Source organism: Cricetulus griseus, chromosome 5 (genome assembly GCF_003668045.3).
Source record: "Cricetulus griseus strain 17A/GY chromosome 5, alternate assembly CriGri-PICRH-1.0, whole genome shotgun sequence".
Classification (NCBI taxonomy): domain Eukaryota; kingdom Metazoa; phylum Chordata; class Mammalia; order Rodentia; family Cricetidae; genus Cricetulus; species Cricetulus griseus.
Window position 1 is genome coordinate 178,685,709 of NC_048598.1, and position 20,310 is coordinate 178,706,018.

At 42.1% G+C, this 20,310-nt stretch overlaps 1 pseudogene and 2 gene segments (V, D, J or C); all 3 read left to right on the plus strand.

Moving 5' to 3' along the window:
- Positions 1-1,577: 1,577 nt before the first annotated feature.
- On the plus strand, positions 1,578-2,124 carry LOC113836158. The segment is given in 2 exon segments: positions 1,578-1,623; positions 1,730-2,124. Coding segments are annotated over 2 exon segments (441 nt in total).
- Positions 2,125-6,713: 4,589 nt separating this feature from the next.
- LOC118237747 lies at positions 6,714-7,169 on the plus strand (annotated as a pseudogene).
- A 10,614-nt stretch (positions 7,170-17,783) lies between these two features.
- Positions 17,784-18,300, plus strand: LOC118238990. The segment is given in 2 exon segments: positions 17,784-17,826; positions 17,909-18,300. Coding segments are annotated over 2 exon segments (435 nt in total).
- The last annotated feature ends 2,010 nt before the right edge of the window (positions 18,301-20,310 follow it).

Genomic DNA, 20,310 nt, shown 5'->3' on the forward strand with positions numbered 1-20,310 from the left:
CCGCCCTCCACCAGCCCTACGGCGAGCGCTCTCTGTGGTAAACAACTCCTAATCTGGTAAAGGTCATGTATCCTCTTAATTCTGCTTGGAGACAACCTATCCTGGCGCACCAGGTAGGGTTAGGTGATTGGTAGATGTAGAATATATCAGGCCCCGTCTTCCTCAACCCGGGGCCACCACCATTTACACTGTAAAGCAAAGAGGTTCCTGATTAAACTGTGTTGAAGAAGATTCCTCTGTGTTGCATTGTTCTTGCTGGTCAAGGGTGGACGCTGCAATGATGTTTACATATTTTCTGTTACATGTCATCTCAAAGATATTATCAAATCTTCTAATTCAACCTGCAGTTATTTTCAGGCTTGGTTGAAGCTATGATGCACACCAAAACCTGTGAATGCATCTTTCAACATTAAGATTGAAAGAATTTGAGACAGCCTGGCTTCCAGGGGCTCAATTGTTTTCCTTATTCATTAACCTGAACTACAGTCTATGTAGCCATGGAGGTGAAACTCAGAAGCCCTAGCTGTTAGACACTTACTTGTATTTATTTTTCATTATCAAACCAATATTTAAACTAAGTTTATTATTATCAATTAGACAGTAAAGCTTAAGAAGAAATCATCTTCAAAATAATGCACAGGTAGATATGTCCAGTAGAATGGAATGTTTCCACATGAGAACACACTGTATTACAGGCAGTGGGGGTCTCCCCACACCCATTCACACCATTCAAGATACCAGAGAAAGATGGCAGCAGAAAAAAATGAAAAGGAACAACAGAAGCAAAAGACATTCTTGAGTCTGTGGACTCCAGGTTTTGCCAATCAGAGATTCATCCATCGGGGGCTTCACATCCTGGTGAGGTGACAGCTGAACCTCAATTGCCCCCTGCTGCTCCTCTGACGGGGCCACCTGCAGACACAGAAGTCAAAGCTCAGCTCCCCTTGAAGTTCAGCTTCTCAGTCATTCCCGATTTCTAGGGACAAATAGGTAAACATGCAGCAAAGGAAAACTGAATTAGATGATAAAACAAGAAATACACAGACTGTCTGGAAAAGGCTCATGCATGTGATTAGCTGAACACTGGAATTCAGGCATGTCACATGACCTCCATACAGAAAGGGAGTTCCCCAACTCTGGCAGCAGCTGCAAACAAAATTAAAGCTATGGAAGGAGTTTTAAGTTCACCAGGAATGAGGTCCACACAGTAGTGCTGACTTCACAAATAATGAGCACTGCAAAGCAATGTCACTGCTCTCCTAATCCCAGATGTGGAGAATTAAGTTGAAATGAACATGAAAATGAGTCTCTATAGAAAAAGGGATAATAGGAGATGATTTGAAAATGATATAATTTAATAACATTTCCCCAACATTAACATCATGATGTGATTCCTCCAGCACATTCACAAATAACCCAGGACCTGACACCTCCAGGCTCACTACAGAGCTTGCTATAAAGCAGGAAGACATGCAAATGGGCCCTCTCTCTGCTCATGAAAAGCAGCCCAGTCCTGACCTTACAGCTCAGAGAGAGGAGCTCAGCTGTGGATCCCAAGACTTCACTCAGGGATCAGCATGGAGTTGGGGCTGAGCTGCATTTTCCTTGTTGCTCTTTTAAAAGGTAATTTATGGAGAGCAGTAGATGCTGACTGTGTGAGTGGACATTAATCTGAGGGACAATGGACATGTGTGATGATTTCTTGACCGGGATTTTTCTGTGTTTTCAGGTGTTCAGTGTGAGGTGCAGCTGGTGGAGTCTGGGGGTGGCCTGGTGAAGCGTGGCGGGTCCCTGAAACTCTCCTGTGCAGAGTCTGGATTCACCTTCAGTAGCTACTGGATGGGTTGGGTCCGCCAGGCTCCCGGCAAGGGGCTGGAGTGGGTTGGATATATTAATAAAGATGGCAGTTACATAAACTATGCACCATCCGTGAAGGGCCGGTTCACCATCTCCAGAGACAATGCCAAGAACACTCTGTACCTGCAAATGTACAGTGTGAAGTCTGAGGACACCGCCACTTATTACTGTGCTAGACACACAGTGAGGGAATCTCAGTGTGAACCCAGACATAAACCTCACTGTGAGGCCGCTCACGGTCACCAGAGGGCGCACAGCACACACTGAACACACGTTCATCCCACAGACTATGAAGGCATAACTGAGCAATCTTCTCAGCAGCTTAGCCTCCTTTCATCTTCTAGTTCCCAAGAAAGTCTCTTTAAATATTTGTGCTGTCGGTTAATGTTGTCATCAAAATATCTCCTGTGTTTCTGCTGTTATTTAAGAAACATGGATGTTCCTGTGTCTTTTTTCTAAGATTCAATCAGATCCTCAGTCAGATTTCTTTATTAGAGTAGCATTTATATTTAAGGGGAAATCAAGGGTAAGAAGGGGCCCATTACAGGTGCACTAATGCTCCCAAGGCTCAAACCTCCTTGCCCCTCCTGACAATGGTGCAAATCAGGTTCACACATGATCCAGCTGTGCATTTAGCTAATTCAGTTTATTTCTCCATGAATTTCATCTCTGCACATCATGGGTTTTATATAAACTTGTCCTTTAGGAAAGTTATTTCAGTGTCTGTGTGGAGATGGGATTTCAAGGATGGTTTATTGTCTTCTAATTGACCTGAATATGGGGTCACACCACCAGGAAGGCATTGAACATCTGCATCTGATCACATGATAATGTTCATGAGAAGTGAGATCTACTCACCTAGAAAATCTCTCACACACAATTGGACATTTTATGTAAATCTAACAGAGATCACTTTGGGTCTGGGAGGTGTCACATTAGCAATGACAGAGCCAGATCATTTCTCTAAGAGCCACAGAAATTCCCGCTGTGTCCTCTGAGCAGTTCCTCTCACTGTGCAAAAAACATGAGAAAGTTTGTCTTAGTAACTTTTTTGTAGCTGTGATAAAACAGCAAGACCAACTGTGATGAAGGAAACATGTAAGGAAAGAAAGAACTTAGTTGGGATTATGGTTTCCAACAATCGAGTCCAAGATTTGCAAACCAAAGGCTGAGTGGCTGGAGCAGCAGTTGGTGGCTCATGTCTTGATCCACAAGCAGGCAGCAGAGAGGCACAGTGAAAACGCCATGAATTCCTAGAACCTCTAAGACTTCCCCCATTGACTCACATTCTCCAACAAGACCACACCTACTTGTACTTCCCAAAGAGTGCCTTATGAGAGGACCAAGGATTCAACATACTAGACATTGGGGGACCTTCCAACTCAAACAACCACAGCCCCAGTCACTGAAAGGAATACAGGATTGGCAGTTAGTAACATACAAGGAACATGGATGTTGGAGAATGTGGAGACCTTTCTGACAGGGAGAGCAGGAAATGACAGATTCATTTACATGAGACCAGGAAGGTTGGGCAGACCCCGTCCTGTCCATGAAAAGTGGTTTTCCACCAGGTGTGATGTTCCACATTGTATGCTAAAAAGATCCACAAGAATCCACTTAGTGAAAGCTGAAGGTGGTATTTTATGATGAGGTCATATCTCAGGGACAGGAATGGCTCTGCATTTGGTAACAGAGACCAGTCTGCTGCCCCAATGTTCTGCTTCACACTTGCTGTGTTTAAGAAGAGCAACATTAAATCTACATCTTGATGACCTTTAGAGAGGGAGAGCTTTTGGCATGCTCATTCCTAAATGTGATGTCTTTGTCACAACCCTCCAGTCAGTGCTCAGTAAATATGAAGAAGAGTGGCTGGAATGATTGCAAGAACCACAAGGTATGGGCAGCATCATGGAAACTGTTTCTAGGACACAATTTAGCAGATGTGCATATGAACTCTGGCACTGTGAACAAGACACAGAGAAGCTCAAGCCTGTGCTTATTTCTTGCTTGTACAAATAAAGCTTGTCTGGAGATCAGAGGATGGAGCTTACCACTAGCTAACCCTAGAGGTCTGGAGGTCTGTGCAGACAGACAGAAGGTGAGATGTCTTGGCAGGCAGAGGATATAAGTAGGAAGAAACTGTAACTTGCTCTCATTTCTGCTGGGAAGCTAATGATGTAAGGGTATCTTTGGTTTGCTCCTTCTCTCTGATCTTTCAGCCTTTTCCTCTATATCTGACTCCAGGTTTTTACATTTTAGGCCAATTAAGAGCTCTACTTACACACACCAGGTGAAATCCAAGCATGGAGGGGTGTCATTGGGCACTAAGAACCACTCTTAGAAATGAAGCCATTCACAATTGAAAACTGCTGGGTGGAAGTCAGTTTTCCAAATTAGAGAGACACGGGTGATATCAACCACACTTCAGAGGAAAGGTTTGAGAACAAAACAGGGACTGTGTTGAATTTTCATTTTATTTGTGTTTTTTCTGTTTTGCATTTTAAGTGAGAGAAAAACCTGAAAGTAGTGGAGCATCTGTTATAATTTAGGTGTGGAGCAAAAATTAGATTAAATCAAATTCAAAAATGAGAAATGCACATGTGTAAACACCAACACAATGGATCCAGTAATTATATTCTTGTGTCCTATTCACACACAATCATGGGTAGAGTAGACATTAACAATGCATTTTTATACTATCACTAGTCTTTGAAATTTGTTTTTTTTTTGTCTTTGAAGTTTGGTTTTGAAAGTCACAGGCTGTCAAATCACAATTTTCTAAATCAATAACATTACCTTATATTTAAGTTATGAATAAGGTACAGAAACAAAAGGCTGGGATGCTAACTTGCTGTCACATGTCATCCTTTCTGGTTCAAATGCTAAATATACATCATTAAACAATTGTGGAATTTTAATTCCCTGTGTTTTCTGACTTTGTTCCCTTCCACTGTCACCTCAGCCTCTGGGAATCAGAACAATGCTCTGCATACCAGGATTTCTGTCTTTTCATTCTCCCTGTAACTCAGGTCAGGCAGCATTTGTCTTCATGTCCCTGGATTGTTTCACTTGGTGTAACTTATTTAGGAACATTAAATTTCACACACAGGACAGTTTTCATCATCTCAAGACCACATCACAGTATTCTCATAGATTCTCTATGCCATCCTTTCTTTGCCAATGACTTCTTCCTCAAATACAGTGATTAATTTCTTCTTAATCATTTTATTGTATCGTTAGTTATTTTATGCATTTATGACATATTTTGATGATAATGATCAGCTAATCATCCCATTAACTCCTCAATTCCCACACCCCACAAACCACTCTCAGCTTCATAGTGAAGTCCTTTTCTTATCTTGACTCCTAGGAATGATCCTGCCATAGTTGCAGATGTTGGTGTAGACCTCTCATGTACACACAGCCCTGTCTCTCACATGTAGCCTATTGGCTGACAGGGAGAACTTATGGTGAAGCTGTGTTTTGTTTGGTGAAGAGTGCACACCAGTCTCACCACACTCGTCTACAGACAAACCAATGAAGTGTCTTATGTGTGTATCAGCCTTGTTATCTCTTATTTCAGACAAGTTATATTAAGTTATGTGATGAACATTCCAATGTGTAATTAATCTGTGAATCCAAAAAATTCAAAATGCAGGATTTCTTTATATATCTCTGAACTTACAGAAGCATTATTTGAAAAGGGCTATCAGGTGTTTTCTATTTTTAAAATATTATTGTTTTCTTGCAACTCAGTTACCTACATAAGTTTATATGGGCTCATGGTCATATTCATACTGTGTGAATATTTTCAAACTTTCAATGTGCAGTGGTCAGCCCTGAAATCACCTACATTAAAGAATAAACAAACTGAGCAGGTTGGATGTATATATTTATGCATAATTGTGTGTGTGTGCACATGTGTGTGTAAATAGATATTAGGAAAAAGGGGGATATGAGTTTGGGAGTGGAGTGTGGGGAGGCATTGTGTATGTATGTCTTTATTTTTTCTTTTGTTATTATTTTAAAACATCTAACATTGATTTATAATGCCTATGGTATTTCACACCATTTTTCTTTGTTTATTGGTTCTAATTTCTTTTGTAATCTCTGTCTCTTTTTATTATATATATATATATATATATATATATATATAACATACATTCATGTCATCAGAAGTGGCAAATTGTTTTCAATTTTCAACAATGGATGAACATCATTTTCTCTTTGTGATTGATGTTCTGGCTAGTAACAAGTACTATCTTGACTAAACTGGTTCAACATAGGACAATTATGTTATTCCTATATAAGGACCAACCTTTTAACTCCACATTTCTTTATCACTATAGGAAGCAAACAAATAAACAAAAGGAAGGTATTTAAAGAACAAAATAACCCACAAGAAACACACACATCCAGCATGCTGAAAAAGAAAACATTAATAGCTTATTATATGTGAAATGAGATTGCAAATTTAGGAGTATTAGTTTTATCCTCATTAAAACCATCACATGTAAATCAATTTTGTCAGGAAAAGGACCTAATGACTTGGTTGGTATTCTAATTGTAAATGGAGAGATTAGGCCATGATGTTATATCCACAGGGTCTGCAAAGGTCTCAGGAATCACTACTTCCTCTGACAGGATGACAATTTGGAACTCAGCATCCTGCTGACTGATCCAGGTGTCCTCTACCTCCTTCTTCTCAACATGGACTAGGTCCTTATCTAAGAAGTACCCTGCTCATGAATATGCAAATCACATGAGGCTATGGTGGTAAATACAGGGATGTCCACACCACCAACAACATATGATCAGTGTCCTCTCCACAGTCACTGAGATCACAGGTCCTCACCATGGGATGGAGCTGGATCATCCTCTTCCTGGTGACAGCAGCTACAGGTAAGGGCTCCAAGAACCAGTCATGAGGAGGGGCCATGCAGTCAGGTGACAGTGACATCCACTCTGCCTTTGTCCCCACAGGTGTCCACTCCCAGGTCCAGCTACAGCAGTCTTGGGCTGAGCTGGTGAAGCCTGGGTCCTCAGTGAAGTTGTCCTGCAAGACTTCTGGCCACACCTTCACTAGCTATCTTATGAGCTGGGTGAAACAGAAGCCTGGACAGGGCCTGGAGTGGATTGGATGTATTAATCCTTCTTAGGGTAATACTGACTACAATCAGAAATTCAAGGGCAAGGCCCTACTTACTGTAGACAAATCCTCAAGCACAGCCTACATGGAACTCAGCAGCCTGACATCTGAGGACTCTGCAGTCTATTACTGTGCAAGACACAGTGTTTCAACCACATCCTGAGTGTGTCAGAAACCATGGAGGAGCAGGAAGCTGGGAAGACAGATGAGATCAGCCTGGATACTTACACAGAAATAATTATTCTGTGTGTCCCATTTTTACCCTACTTCTAACAGTCTTACATAGTGTTTGTCATTTTTTCCAAATAATATCTGATAATGAAGTGGTCCTTATTGGTTTTCATTCAGTAACCAGATCTTGAGGAGATTTTTATCGGGGAACACCTACATTGACATGCTTCTGCTTTAATGAAACAGAGAATAAGAAACTGTGACCATACATTATAATGTGTGTGTGTGTGTGTGTGTGTGTGTGTGTGTGTGTGTGTGTGTGTGTGTGACCTTAAATCTAAGACACTAGGATATTATTGGGAATATACTATAATATGAATTTGGCTAGGAAAATAAAAATCAACAATATCAGAACAAACAAAAACACTTTTCAAAATTCAGTGATGTAAGAGCACACAAAATACTTTGGTGGAAGATGTCTCCATAGATTGTGGGGAGTGTCTTTACCTTTCCATTAATTACAATTCTATGTGATCATTTATTGGGAGGTCTGATCCTGGATTGCTTTGTTAGTAGTAATCACATTTCTTCTCAATTGAGAGATGAAGATGGCCCGAATGTCACACTGTGGAGTCCTCTGGTATAGAGTCTGTTACTCTCTCAGCATTCTGGGCTCCTGATCACTAACACTGGGCCAGATCATGGGGATCCTAAACTGATAATGTAAAAGACATTGATGTCATCAGGAGCCCTGGGTGATCACTGCCCTGTTTCCTGAAATTGGATTGTCTTTGCAACACATTTTAGGGTGACACTGACTGACATTAACTGGACATCAGTGTATGTCACAGGATTATCCCGCCACCACCCACACACACACACACACACACACACACACACACACACACACACACACACACACACACACACACACACACACACCACACACACACAGAGACAGAGACAGAGACTGAGTAGATTTTTTTATCGAGATGTCAAGGGCCACTAATGACCTCTACTGACTTTTGACTCTGTTATTACTTTCACATATCTGTATCTAAGCAATTCTGTCTATGTAGGATTTATTGTTTTTCTTCTGTTTTAATTAGGAGAACACACATTCCTTGGCTCTACAAAGGCTGAATATCAGGAAAAATAATTCTGCCATTGACAGCAAGGCTACTGTTTTTATTAAAGAAATTTCTTGTCCTCCAAGGCCCACTGTCCTGCCAATCCCTTATTTGCAGCATAAAGGTTGAACACCGTCATGAACTCTTGCTTAGACATAAGCAACAGAGTCAGCAAAAAGGGTTCCCTTATCTGTGAATGCTGGGGAACTATCAACAGAAAGATTAAAAGTAATATGAATGCTGAGTTGTTGTTAGATTGGACTAGCTGGACTCATGCAAGGTGCATGGGGCTGACTTCTGTGTGGACAGCCTGGAATTCTCAAGAATAGACAAAGCTTCCATTCTCCACAGAACTCCATCTTAGGACTGCCATGGTCCGTCACAGTCACAAGAGATTACTAGGACAACCTTCCTGACCTGTACAAAATTGCTGAGAGAGTATAAATCTGTATACAAACATTTCAGAGCAATCCATACATAGGAGTGAGATTAATCAATTTGAGACATTGTTCTATTGAAGAAAACACACAGGAACACAGTCTGAAATATCATTATGATTTACAATAAAATCAAGTCCACATGATCAATAACATTGATAAGTATTTTTACCATGAGACATCAAAAAGAAAAACCAAAATAAATCAGTTATGTAGAGCCTGGGGAGTAAGTGCAGAGGGGCCAGCAAAGGTGTTTCCTGACTCTACTCAGAGTTTATTCCTCTCAGTAAACCACACATAAGGCCCAGGAGACCATCTCCAATGGCAGTTAGAACCCTCCCCTAGAAAGATACAAGGTCAGTTATTTCCTAGTGTGTATGTCACTCTCCTGGGAATGCTGCAAAGAAGCAAATGACACAATTCAAAGACTCAATCAACATGTAGACAGTACATCTCATAAAAAATGAAATCCTCAATTGGAAACTAGGACTGGACATTCTTGTCTCATGGAGAGGCAATCTCAAGGTTCTTCATGCTGAGTCTCACCCAATCAGGACAGAGGTCATGGTGGGGAGGGGACAGGTCTGGAGGGATGGATGGACACCAGAGCAGGTTCCATGAGTGAGCACTCATGATTTTTCTCTGTTGTGTTGCAGAGGCACACATTGTTCCTTCATTAGTTTGAAAATGTTTATAACTATTGACCTGATGTTCAGAAATGCTAATTGAAACACAGTCCTCACCAGACTAATAATTAATACAAAGAGAGAGTTAAATTTCAAAATTAAAAGTTACTCCCAGAAAAATAATAGTGTATAGAATTTATATATCATTGTTCTTCAATACTGGGTTTCACGCACCAGACTTTTACAGGAATTAACAGTAAGCAACATCCTTTAAAACAATTTCTTCAATTTAATATATAGACTCATCATGTATAAAACTTTACTAATTCTTCTAAAATTATCAAATTTGTATTGTAATGGCCTTTGTACACCTAAAAATAGAGGGTGTTGTCTATTGTGAAAATTCAATTGATTAAAAATAAATCAGACCAAATTATATCAGAAATAAATATTGATAATATTTTTAATTTTTCCCTGTTACTTGTTTTTGTCTCTTTCATTTGGTCTAGGCATTTAAATTTCTAATACTCCCAACACAAACCTCCTTATAAAGAGCTGGAAATGAAAACAAGGCCTCCCTTTGCTCTTGAAAACCAGCACAGTCCTAACCCCGCAGAACCTGCTGAGGAGCCCAGGCCTGGATACCAAGGCTTCCCATTGAGTGATAGCACTGAAGGAAAGCCACTCACAATGGAGCTGTGCATGAGGGGAGATTCCCTTGTTGCTTTTAAAATTTTAAGTATTTTTTTGAGAATTTCTCAATCTTAGTACTGTGGCAGTCAATATCCCCACTCAAATTCTTCTTGTGTCCAACTCATGCTCAGTCTCAAATTCATGACTTCTTCATCTGTACATAATACGTTTCCTGTCTCTCTGCTCTCTCTCTCTCTCTCTCTCTCTCTCTCTCTCTCTCTCTCTCTCTCTCTCTGTGTGTGTGTGTGTGTGTGTGTAACATTGGACTCAGTTGGTGGTGAAAGGAAAGCAAATGCTTGGGGATCCAGAGTACAGAAGGGTGGCTGGAAGGAAATAGTCCCATCGGGTGTTTTAGGGAGGTCACAGAAGAGCAGGTCTTTATTGTAGTTGGGGAAGGTCCGACCTGGAGGAGCTAAATGTTAAATACAGGTCATCAAAATGTGTTTTAATCATTGTTGAAGCAGAACCACAGTGTTTATATTCATATAGTTGTTCTATTGTTTTGTTAAAGTCAAGGAGACTTTAACAAAATTGTCGCTTGCAACTGGCACTAGAGACTGGGTCCTCCTACTCCCCCTAGCACTCTACCGCGCTCGTAATACCCCTGGACCACATGGGCTCACACCCTTTGAGATCCTGCATGGAGTACCTACTCCTATCATTAACTTTCTTGATCAAGATGTCTCAGATTTTGCTAACTCCCCTTCTCTCCAAGCTCATTTACAGGCCCTCCAACTAGTACAACGGGAGGTCTGGAAACCCCTTGCTCAAGCTTATAAAGACCAGAGGGACCATCCCACCATCCCCCATTCCTACCAGATCGGGGACACCGTTTGGGTCCGGCGTCACCAGGCCAAGAACCTTGAACCCCGCTGGAAGGGACCCTACATCGTTTTGCTTACCACTCCCACCGCACTCAAGGTAGACGGCATTGCAGCTTGGATACATGCTTCACATGTAAAGCCAGCCCGACCCACCGATTCAGCCACTGCATCAGAATGGACCGCACACCGCACTCAAAATCCTTTAAAGATAAGACTCTCTCGTACACCCTCCTGTTGATTGGTTGTCTGTTTACCCCCCATGTAGCAACTAACCCCCACAGGGTTTATAATATCACCTGGAAAATAGCCAATCTAGGGACCGGGGAAATAGCCAACCTCAGCACTTATATAGGGACTCTACATGATGGGTTCCCTCCTCTCTATGTCGACCTATGTGACTTAGTAGGGTCTGATTGGGATCCCTCTGACCAGGAACCATTCCCAGGGTACGGATGCCACCACCCTGGGGGAAGGATAGGAACAAGAAGCAAGGATTTTTATGTTTGCCCCGGCCATAAACCAACTCATGGCTGCGGGGGGCCACAGGAAGGGTACTGTGCAAGATGGGGATGTGAAACCACAGGGGAGGCTTACTGGAAACCCTCTTCCTCTTGGGATTTCATCACTCTCAAACGGAGGGAGATCCCAGGGTACGCAGGGAAAGGACCATGGAGATGTGGGCAAAGAGCCTGCGGACCCTGTTATGATAGTGCCGGAGGGGGAGGTTTTCAAGGCGCCACCCCCGGAAGAAAATGCAACCCTCTCATCCTAAGGTTCACAGATGCTGGAAAAAGGACTACTTGGGATAGTCCTAAGGTCTGGGGACTCAGGCTGTACCGAGCAGGGAAAGATCCAGTGACCTTATTCTCCCTGTACAGACAAATTACTCCCCTAAGCCAACAATCAGTCGGGCCAAACACAGTAATAGCGGACCAGAGATCCCCAACCCAATTCCAAGTCCCTGAACCCCCTACCGTTCCTAAAGCTATCACTCCTACACCAGGTGCTGTCATCTTCTCCCCCACCCCAGACGCCCTAAACATCGAGATAACCAGAGACCCTCCAGGTACCGGAGATAGATTATTACAATTAATCCAAGGAGTTTACCAAGCCTTAAATTTTTCAGACCCCAACAAGACTCAGGAATGCTGGTTATGCCTAGTTTCCCGGCCCCCATATTATGAAGGCGTGGCAATACTGGGCAACTACTCCAACCAGACCTCAGCACCTACCAGTTGTGGAGCTGCTATGCAGCACAAGCTCACAATATCTGAGGTCTCAGGAAAGGGGCTATGCATAGGCAGGATTCCTCCCTCACATCAAGAATTATGTAACCAAGTAGAGCCATTATCTCAGGACAGCCGATACCTTGTTGCCCCTTATGGAACTTATTGGGCTTGCAGTACTGGGTTGACTCCCTGTGTCTCTACCACTGTTCTCAACACCACCATTGACTTTTGTATATTGATAGAACTTTGGCCCAAAGTCACATACCACCAACCTGAATATGTTTACAGCGTACTAGGGAAATCAACCCGATATAAGAGGGAGCCAATATCCTTTACCGTGGCCCTATTATTAGGAGGGATAACAGTGGGGGGCATAGCAGCCGGCATAGGGACCGTACAGTTGCCTTACAGGGAATTAATCATTTTAAGCTTCTACAACAAGCCATGCACACGGATATCCAGGTCCTAGAAGAGTCAGTCAGTGCACTGGAGAAATCCTTAACATCACTCTCGGAGGTAGTCCTGCAGAACAGACGAGGGTTAGATTTATTATTTTTACAGGAAGGGGGGCTATGTGCTGCCCTCAAGGAAGAATGCTGCTTTTATGCAGACCACACAGGAATAGTTAGAGACAGCATGACCAAGCTTAGAGAAAGACTTAACCAGAGACGACAGTTATTTGAGTCCCAACAGGGATGGTTTGAAAGATGGTTTGCTAAGTCTCCCTGGTTCACTACTCTTGTATCTACTCTCATGGGACCTCTGATTATTCTATTTTTAATCCTTATACTTGGTCCCTGCATTCTGAACAAGATAACTCAATTCATCAGAGAACGATTATCTGCCATACAAACCTTAGTCTTAACTCAACAATACCACCAGCTAAAGCAGATAGATCCAGAATATCCAGAGACCTCTGAATGAAAGATTCCATTCAGTTACAAGAGAAATGGGGGATGAAAGACCCCCCCCCCCGGGCCTTAGCTTTTTCTTTTAAGTTTGCCTCCTCCTCTGGTCGGCAGCTGGCGGGGCGTGCGCGAATACATCCTCCCCTCCCCTGCACTCCCCGACCCTTGATCCCCACAGCTGCCGGCTCCCACTTCCCCGCCGTGCAAGGCCGGCCCCCGCCAGATCGTTCCGGATCGCTCCATCCCAAGGTCAGCCATCTGGACGCGGCAGAAGATAAAGGCCGTTTCGCCTGACTATTAGACCTTGAGAAAATGCTGATTTGATGCTTTTCGCTTCTGTACTATGCCTTTTTCCCCTATAAAAGGACCCCCCTTCCGGGGCTCTGGGCTTGGCCGAACAGAAGCTAAGTCCCCGGGTACCCGTGCTACTAATAAAGCCTCTTGCTTTTGCATCCAAAGTTCGTGGTTTCGCTGATTCCTGGGTGCGGGTCTCCTTCTATGAAAGTACCTCTTCGGGGGTCTTTCACTAAAAGACAAGCAGGTTATGTACTCACTCATATATGATTCTTAGACATAGAGCAAAGGATTACCAGCCCACAATTCACACCGCCAGAAAAGCTAGGTATCAAGGAGGACTCTAAGAGAGACATACATGGTCCTCCTGAGAAATGGAAAGGGACAAGATCTCCTGAGCAAATTCTGCTGCCAAAATATCATTCATATGTACATATGTATATATACATACAATATTACTATATATATATATATATATATATATATATATATATATATATATATATTTATCAGATATCTAGGAGCCTGGAAATGATGCTGGACTAGATGTGAATAAACTATAAACCAACAATATCAGGAAAAACAGAAAAATCCTTCAAAATTCAATTAGATATATGTGGCTCCACTTCAAATACTTCGTTGGGATGTTGTTCCCCAAGATTTGTGGGGAGTCACGTTAACTTTCTTAATGAATCTAACTCATGTTTTTCTTTATATATCTGTCTAACCCTGAATAGATTTTGTTATTAGTAATAAAAATTCTTACTAATTTAGAGTCACAGTTAGAGCTGACTGTCATGCTGTGGAGTCCTCAGGGTGTGGAATTTCTTCACTGACAACAAAGTGGACTCCTGCTTAGATAACACTGGGGGCAGAGCAGTGTGATTCCAGGCTGGGAACTAGGAGGCCTGTTCATGTCATTGAGAGCACTGGGTGCTCATTCTCTGCTCCCTGTAATTGGATTGTCTTTGTCACAAGTTCTAGGTTGACAGTGACTGACATAGAATGTACACCAGTGTAAAGTGCGTGAGACCGAGACCACAACACACAGTTTTGTTCTTAGGAGTAGAAGGGCAACTGAGGACCTCTATTGGGTTTTCCCTGTGTTATAACTTTGACATGTCTGAATCCAATCAGTTCTGTCTACATATGCTTTTTTGGTTTTGTTTTGTTTTTATATAGAACACACATTCTGGTTATGCAAAGGCTGAATTCCAAGAAGAGAAGTAATTCTGCCATTGGTAGCATGGCTACAATCTAAATATTTTCATCAAAATAACAACAACAACAAAGTGAGATTATCTCCTTTGAACACTTAAAAAAAAACTCAGATCTGAGCCAACAAGTTGTATAAACAAGGCCCTGTGAATAGCAAAAACAGTTTCTTTTTCCATCTGACCTGGCTCCTCTCACATACATGAGCACACTCAGGTGGAGAATTGGTTGGAATCTCGGTTTTCCTGACAGTGTATTTATTTTCCTCCTGGAATTTTTCTTGAAGTTCATCCTTATCCTTCCTTATTTTCTGGGCCTTTTCTAGCTGATCACAGAATACTTAGGAAGTGTCTCCTACTCCAAGTAAATGTGGACAGAATTTCCTTGTCCTCCAAGGTATAGAGACCACCTGCTCTAATCTGTGCAAAGTAAAGTTTCAACACCATCATGAAGAACTCCATTGGTCTAATATAAACATCAGTGTCAGGATATATAGGAAAGAGGGTTCCTTTATTGTGAATTCCAGGAACTATCAACAGAAAGGCTAATATTGTTATGAAGGTTGGGCTGCTGTTACATGTGAACTTGCTGGTTCCATGCAAGGTTTTCAGGGATGACTTCTGTGGGAAGAGACTGGATTTCTGAAGGGCAGACATAGCTTTGATCCTCCACAGAACTCCATATTATGGCTGCCATGATGCATCCCAGTCTGACAATATTCCTAGTGAAATCTCCTGACCTCTACATGATTGCTGAGACAGAATAAATTGTCTACAAACACTGAAGAGCAACCCCTACATGGGAGTGAGGATCACCAATTGGAGACCATGTTATGTCAAAGTTAACAAAGAGGGACACAGTCCAATATTACATCAAGTGCATATGAACAACAACATTGCTAAATGTGTTTGTTGTGAGAGAGCAAAAGGAAAAACCAAAATAAATTAGTGGTGCAGAGCCTGGGGAGTAAGAGCAGAGGGGCGAGAAAGTGTGTTCTCTCAATCTACTCAAGATTTATTCCTCTGAGTTAACCACAAACAAGGCTCAGAACACCGTCTCCTATGGCAGTTAGAACCCTACTCCAGAAGGACACAAGATCAGTTAGATCCTAGAATCTATGTCACTCTCCTGGAAATGCTACAAAAGCAGAAATGACCCCATTCAAAGGCTCTCTCCCTCACCATGAAGACAGTTTTTCTCACAGTGGAAAACTAGGACTTGTGTGTGTTGACAGTAGAGGGAGTTATAGAGCTGAAAGAAGAGTACATGTAATCCAGAATTTATCAACAATTATAACATCTTTTAAATGAAAAATGAGATTTCTCTAAGGGAGTCTAACTAGGAAAACCAAATACCCCTGACCATGAGGTGCAGGTCCATAAGCTGATGTCATCAGGATCCAATCCTAATGCATTTGGGAGCTCCTTGTATTATGATGTCACAGGGCTTTATTGACATTTTATACATTTATATCTATGTCTTATTTTAACCTACAGTTCCATCTCCTCATATAGTAAAGCTTCTAATTATGTTTTTATGGGATTCCTGAATATGTAAATCAGGTGATCTCTGCATCCATACCTGTTTCTTGTGCCATTTCTTGGGCTATTTCCTTCAGTTTTTTGTTTGATTTGTTTTGTCCTGTCCAATGACTTAGTTTGTTTTATCTTATTTTGATTTATTCTGTTTCATTCACTAGAAACCTTGTTGTTTACAAAAGACATTAAATGTTTTATATGGATGGGGAGGACTTGGGAGTTGAGGAGGAGGAGGGAGTGTGGGATGCAGCTGACTCTATCAGCAGGTGTTTCCTCTACATTCCACAGTCTGGAGGGAGCGAGAAGTAGGTGTGGATCCTGTGCTACAAGATCATGACGGCGTGCTGACTTTCTGGGAAAGACAGAAACCTATCTCATGTGTGGAAAAGGGGAAAAATTGAGCAGTGTGGTCTTCCTAATTAGAAACCACTAACTCAGGAACACAAATGTGCAAAGAAGATTATCAGTGACCTTAAAAATACAGGAGCAGCAACTATGGTTATAGAGGATTATTACTAAAAGCCAGGACTTGGAAACAACCCAGATGCCTCTCAACTGAAGAATGGATTAAGAAAATGTGGTACATTAATAAAATGGAGTACTCTCAGTGCTGAGAAATAATGACATCCAAAAATTTTCAGGCAAATGCAAAGAACTAGGAAAAAACCCATCATGAGTGAGCTAATCCAAACCCAGAAAGACAAGTATAGTATATACTCACTCATAAATGGAAAAAAAAGACATAAAGCAAAAGATATTCAGCATACAATCCACAACCTCTGAAGCCAAACCCTCTTCCAGAAACAGATGGAAGCAAATGTAGAAATCAACAACTAAATTTTGGTCCAAGCTCCTGGAGTACAATAGAAGTGAGTGGGGAGTGATAATATGAACAAAAGAGTCAAGACCAAGATGGGGAAACCTCCAGAATCATTTGACCTGAGCTAGTGAGAGATCAATGAGCCTGGTCTAACAAATGGGGAATCTGCATAAGATGGATCTAGACCCCCCTTAATATAGGTGATGATGGTGTGACTGGGACAACTTATGAGGCCACTGGCAATGGGTCTAAGATTGAACTTTAATGCACAAACTAACTTAGTGGGGCCCCCGCTCTCTTTATGTAGAGATGCTTTGCTCAGGAAAGACACAGGGGTGTGGGGATGGGCAGGTGCCTTAGTGCTGCCTCACTGAGATGATGGGCAAGACAGTAGACTCCTAGGGGATCCCTTACCCTCTCAGAGGAGAAGGTGGGAAGTGGCAGGGGATGGGGAAACAGGAGGAGAGACTATAGGGGGCAATGATATTGGATGTAAAAAATAAATTAATAATGTTTTTAAAAGAATAATACATAAAATGTTAAGAAATACTTTGGTTGAGTAAGATGCAAAAATACAGGAGCAGAAGAATTTGGTGGGGGTATTGTGCTAGTGATCAGAGGTGGGGTTATGCCAGTATGTGTTTCCTGTGATCCCTGTAGTCCCCATGCTCTCTTATTCTAGACTCACATGGTAGGAAGTCAGACACAGTGAGGGCCAAGTTGTAATAAGGAAATGGAGTGGTATCCACCTTCCTCTTTTATAAAGACAAGGCTGACTCCCCACATGCAAACTCATCTTCTAGATCTAAGTTAAATCCCCTCCTTGGCTGTGGGAGCTCACATCTCTCTCACAGGAGGCTGACCTCTAAGAAAAGGCGGTGTAGCCTAGAAGATGAGACTGTTGGGTCTTCTGTACCTGGTGACGGCCCTTCCTGGTGAGTGTGACCATTTCATACATGTGTCCATGATGGGATGTGACAACATGTGATTGACAGAATTGACTCTTCCTGTCTGCAGGTGTCCTGTCCCAGATCCAGCTTCAGGAGTCAGGACCTGGCCTGGTGAAGCCCTCACAGTCGCTGTCCCTCACTTGCTCTGTCACTGGTTTCTCCATCAGCAGTGGTTACGAATGGAGCTGGATCAGGCAGTTCCCAGGGAAGAAGCTGGAGTGGATGGGGTACATAGGTTATGATGGTAGCACCTACTACAACCCATCCCTCAAGAGCCGCATCTCCATCACCAGAGACACATTCAAGAACCAGTTCTTCCTGCAGCTAAACTCTGTGACCACTGAGGACACAGCCACATTTTACTGTGCAAGACACACAGTGAGGGGACTTCAGCACGAGCCCAGACAAAAACCTCCCTGCAGAGGAGCTCTGGGCCAGCAGGGGGCGCTCAGCCCTTAACAACACTAAGAACTCAGAGCAGGGAATGAAAAACACCTGGTTTGCTCTGATTTTTCTTCCCACTCCCTAAGCACAGAGAACACAGTGAGTCTTTTCTCTCTCTGTTGCTGAAATGCCGTGTTTATGTTTATTTGTTCCTCACTCTGCCTCTGAAGACAAGATACACAGTAGTATTTCTTGTACTTTTGATTGTGAATCTAACCCAAACCAGCTGAGCCATCTCTCTGGTTTGGGAATTTGTTTTTTTTAAATCAAACCATGTTTTTGAAAGACAGCTTACCATGGCCTTACAGTAGTTTAACCATTAAAAAATTAATTCTATGTTGGGTTCTCCATTACTTCCATCCTTGGATACTTCTGAATGTCATAGCACTTCCTAGATTATTGACAGGAAGCAGTTGTGGCTATGCCTAAGGAATGTGCCACAGACTGAGTGGGGTCCACACATCACTGCAGCTGTGTGACCCACCCCACAAGGCAGGGCAGGGATTTCCTGAGGTGAACTGCACATAGCTGAGGTACAAAGTGTCTTGTGAGGTTGGCACTCACTCCCAATGCTGGGATATATTGTCCAAACAGTACTTAAACTTGCACTGTAATTAAAACCATCAAATTAAAGAAATCCAACTGTGTTTACACTTATGAATACTATTCTTTAACTGTGTCAAAAAGAAGGTACTGGACTACTGGAGACAGAATTTGCAATAAGGACTTGAACCCCAGCATCAGTATTGGTAGGGATACCTCAATCACCAAGTTTTCTTAAATGAACCTCCTGCCATGACCTACTGTTCCAGAGGCACAGGAGGAGACTTCAGTGTGAAGTCACACACAAGCCTCCCTACACAGGAGCTTGGGAACAACACAGGCCCTTAAGAAATGCTGGAGCTACTCAGAAATACTAGATGGCCCTCAGATGACAGGCAGTTCTCATTTGACACCATGTACTTCCCTGTAAATAAGTGTACGTCTGATTACATTTTAGAATACATGGTTTCTTCTTCCTGTTCAAATAATCTTCTAGGGACACTTGGCCATGTCCTATTCTATCACAGTTACTACTGTTTCCATTTTACTATGCATACAATGATTTTGCCATGGAGAATCTAAGATATGTGTTTGCAACCTGCTGTCAGAATAAAAACAAAAATAAAACTCCTTGATTTTCCATAGTGTCTTTAATTTTAAGACTTGGTGATGATAGGTTTAGATGGAAATCATGGGGAAATTTAAATGATCTGAAAACCTTACTATTTATTTCCCATCTTGGGAAACAGAATCCAAATCTTCCATGAATGAATGTGACTACCTCAGAAAGTTGGGAAAACAGGGTGTCTACTGTTTCCAAAGTCCAATTTGTTAAAGCTCTGGAAGGGTACAGGTAATTCACAGTTTTACATAATTGTATTGGAAATTTGCATCCTTGTAAAGATTACAGTGCAACTCAATCCCATGCAATGATTCCTTTGCAGGGGTTTCTTGTTCCCCATCTTGTGGAAACTCTAAGTTTCCATTGTGTACAAGCCAGGTAATGTCATCTAAGGTCTCTATTCTATCTCCTTTCCATTGGCAACAGGGTCCTTATCTCTGTTTTCTGCTTTCTGCTTTCTGCTGCTGTTTTCTTGTTCAGGTTGCCTGCATGCTCACTGCTGTGAACTCTTTGACTGAGCTGAAGGTAGGAAAGCTGCAGTGTTTACAGATGAGTTAGAGAAGGATCAATGGGAAAAGTGTTGGTTGGTGCTGATTCAGTGTTAATAACAGATTCCAGGAATCTGGAATAGGAAAAGAAAATCTACTTTTCTAGGCCTGAGTGTTCTCTGAATACTATTATAGTGAACGAAGCTATGTGTCAAGAAGTTTTGGTGACCAAAGAGACTATAGAATGTGAGATTACTGATATCAAGGCAAACAGAGTTAGTGAAAAGCACAGTGTGACGATGAAGACCAAGAGATCCACTGCCTTAATGTTCCCTAACACCAGGTTGAGGTCAGCCCACATTGCTTCCAGTG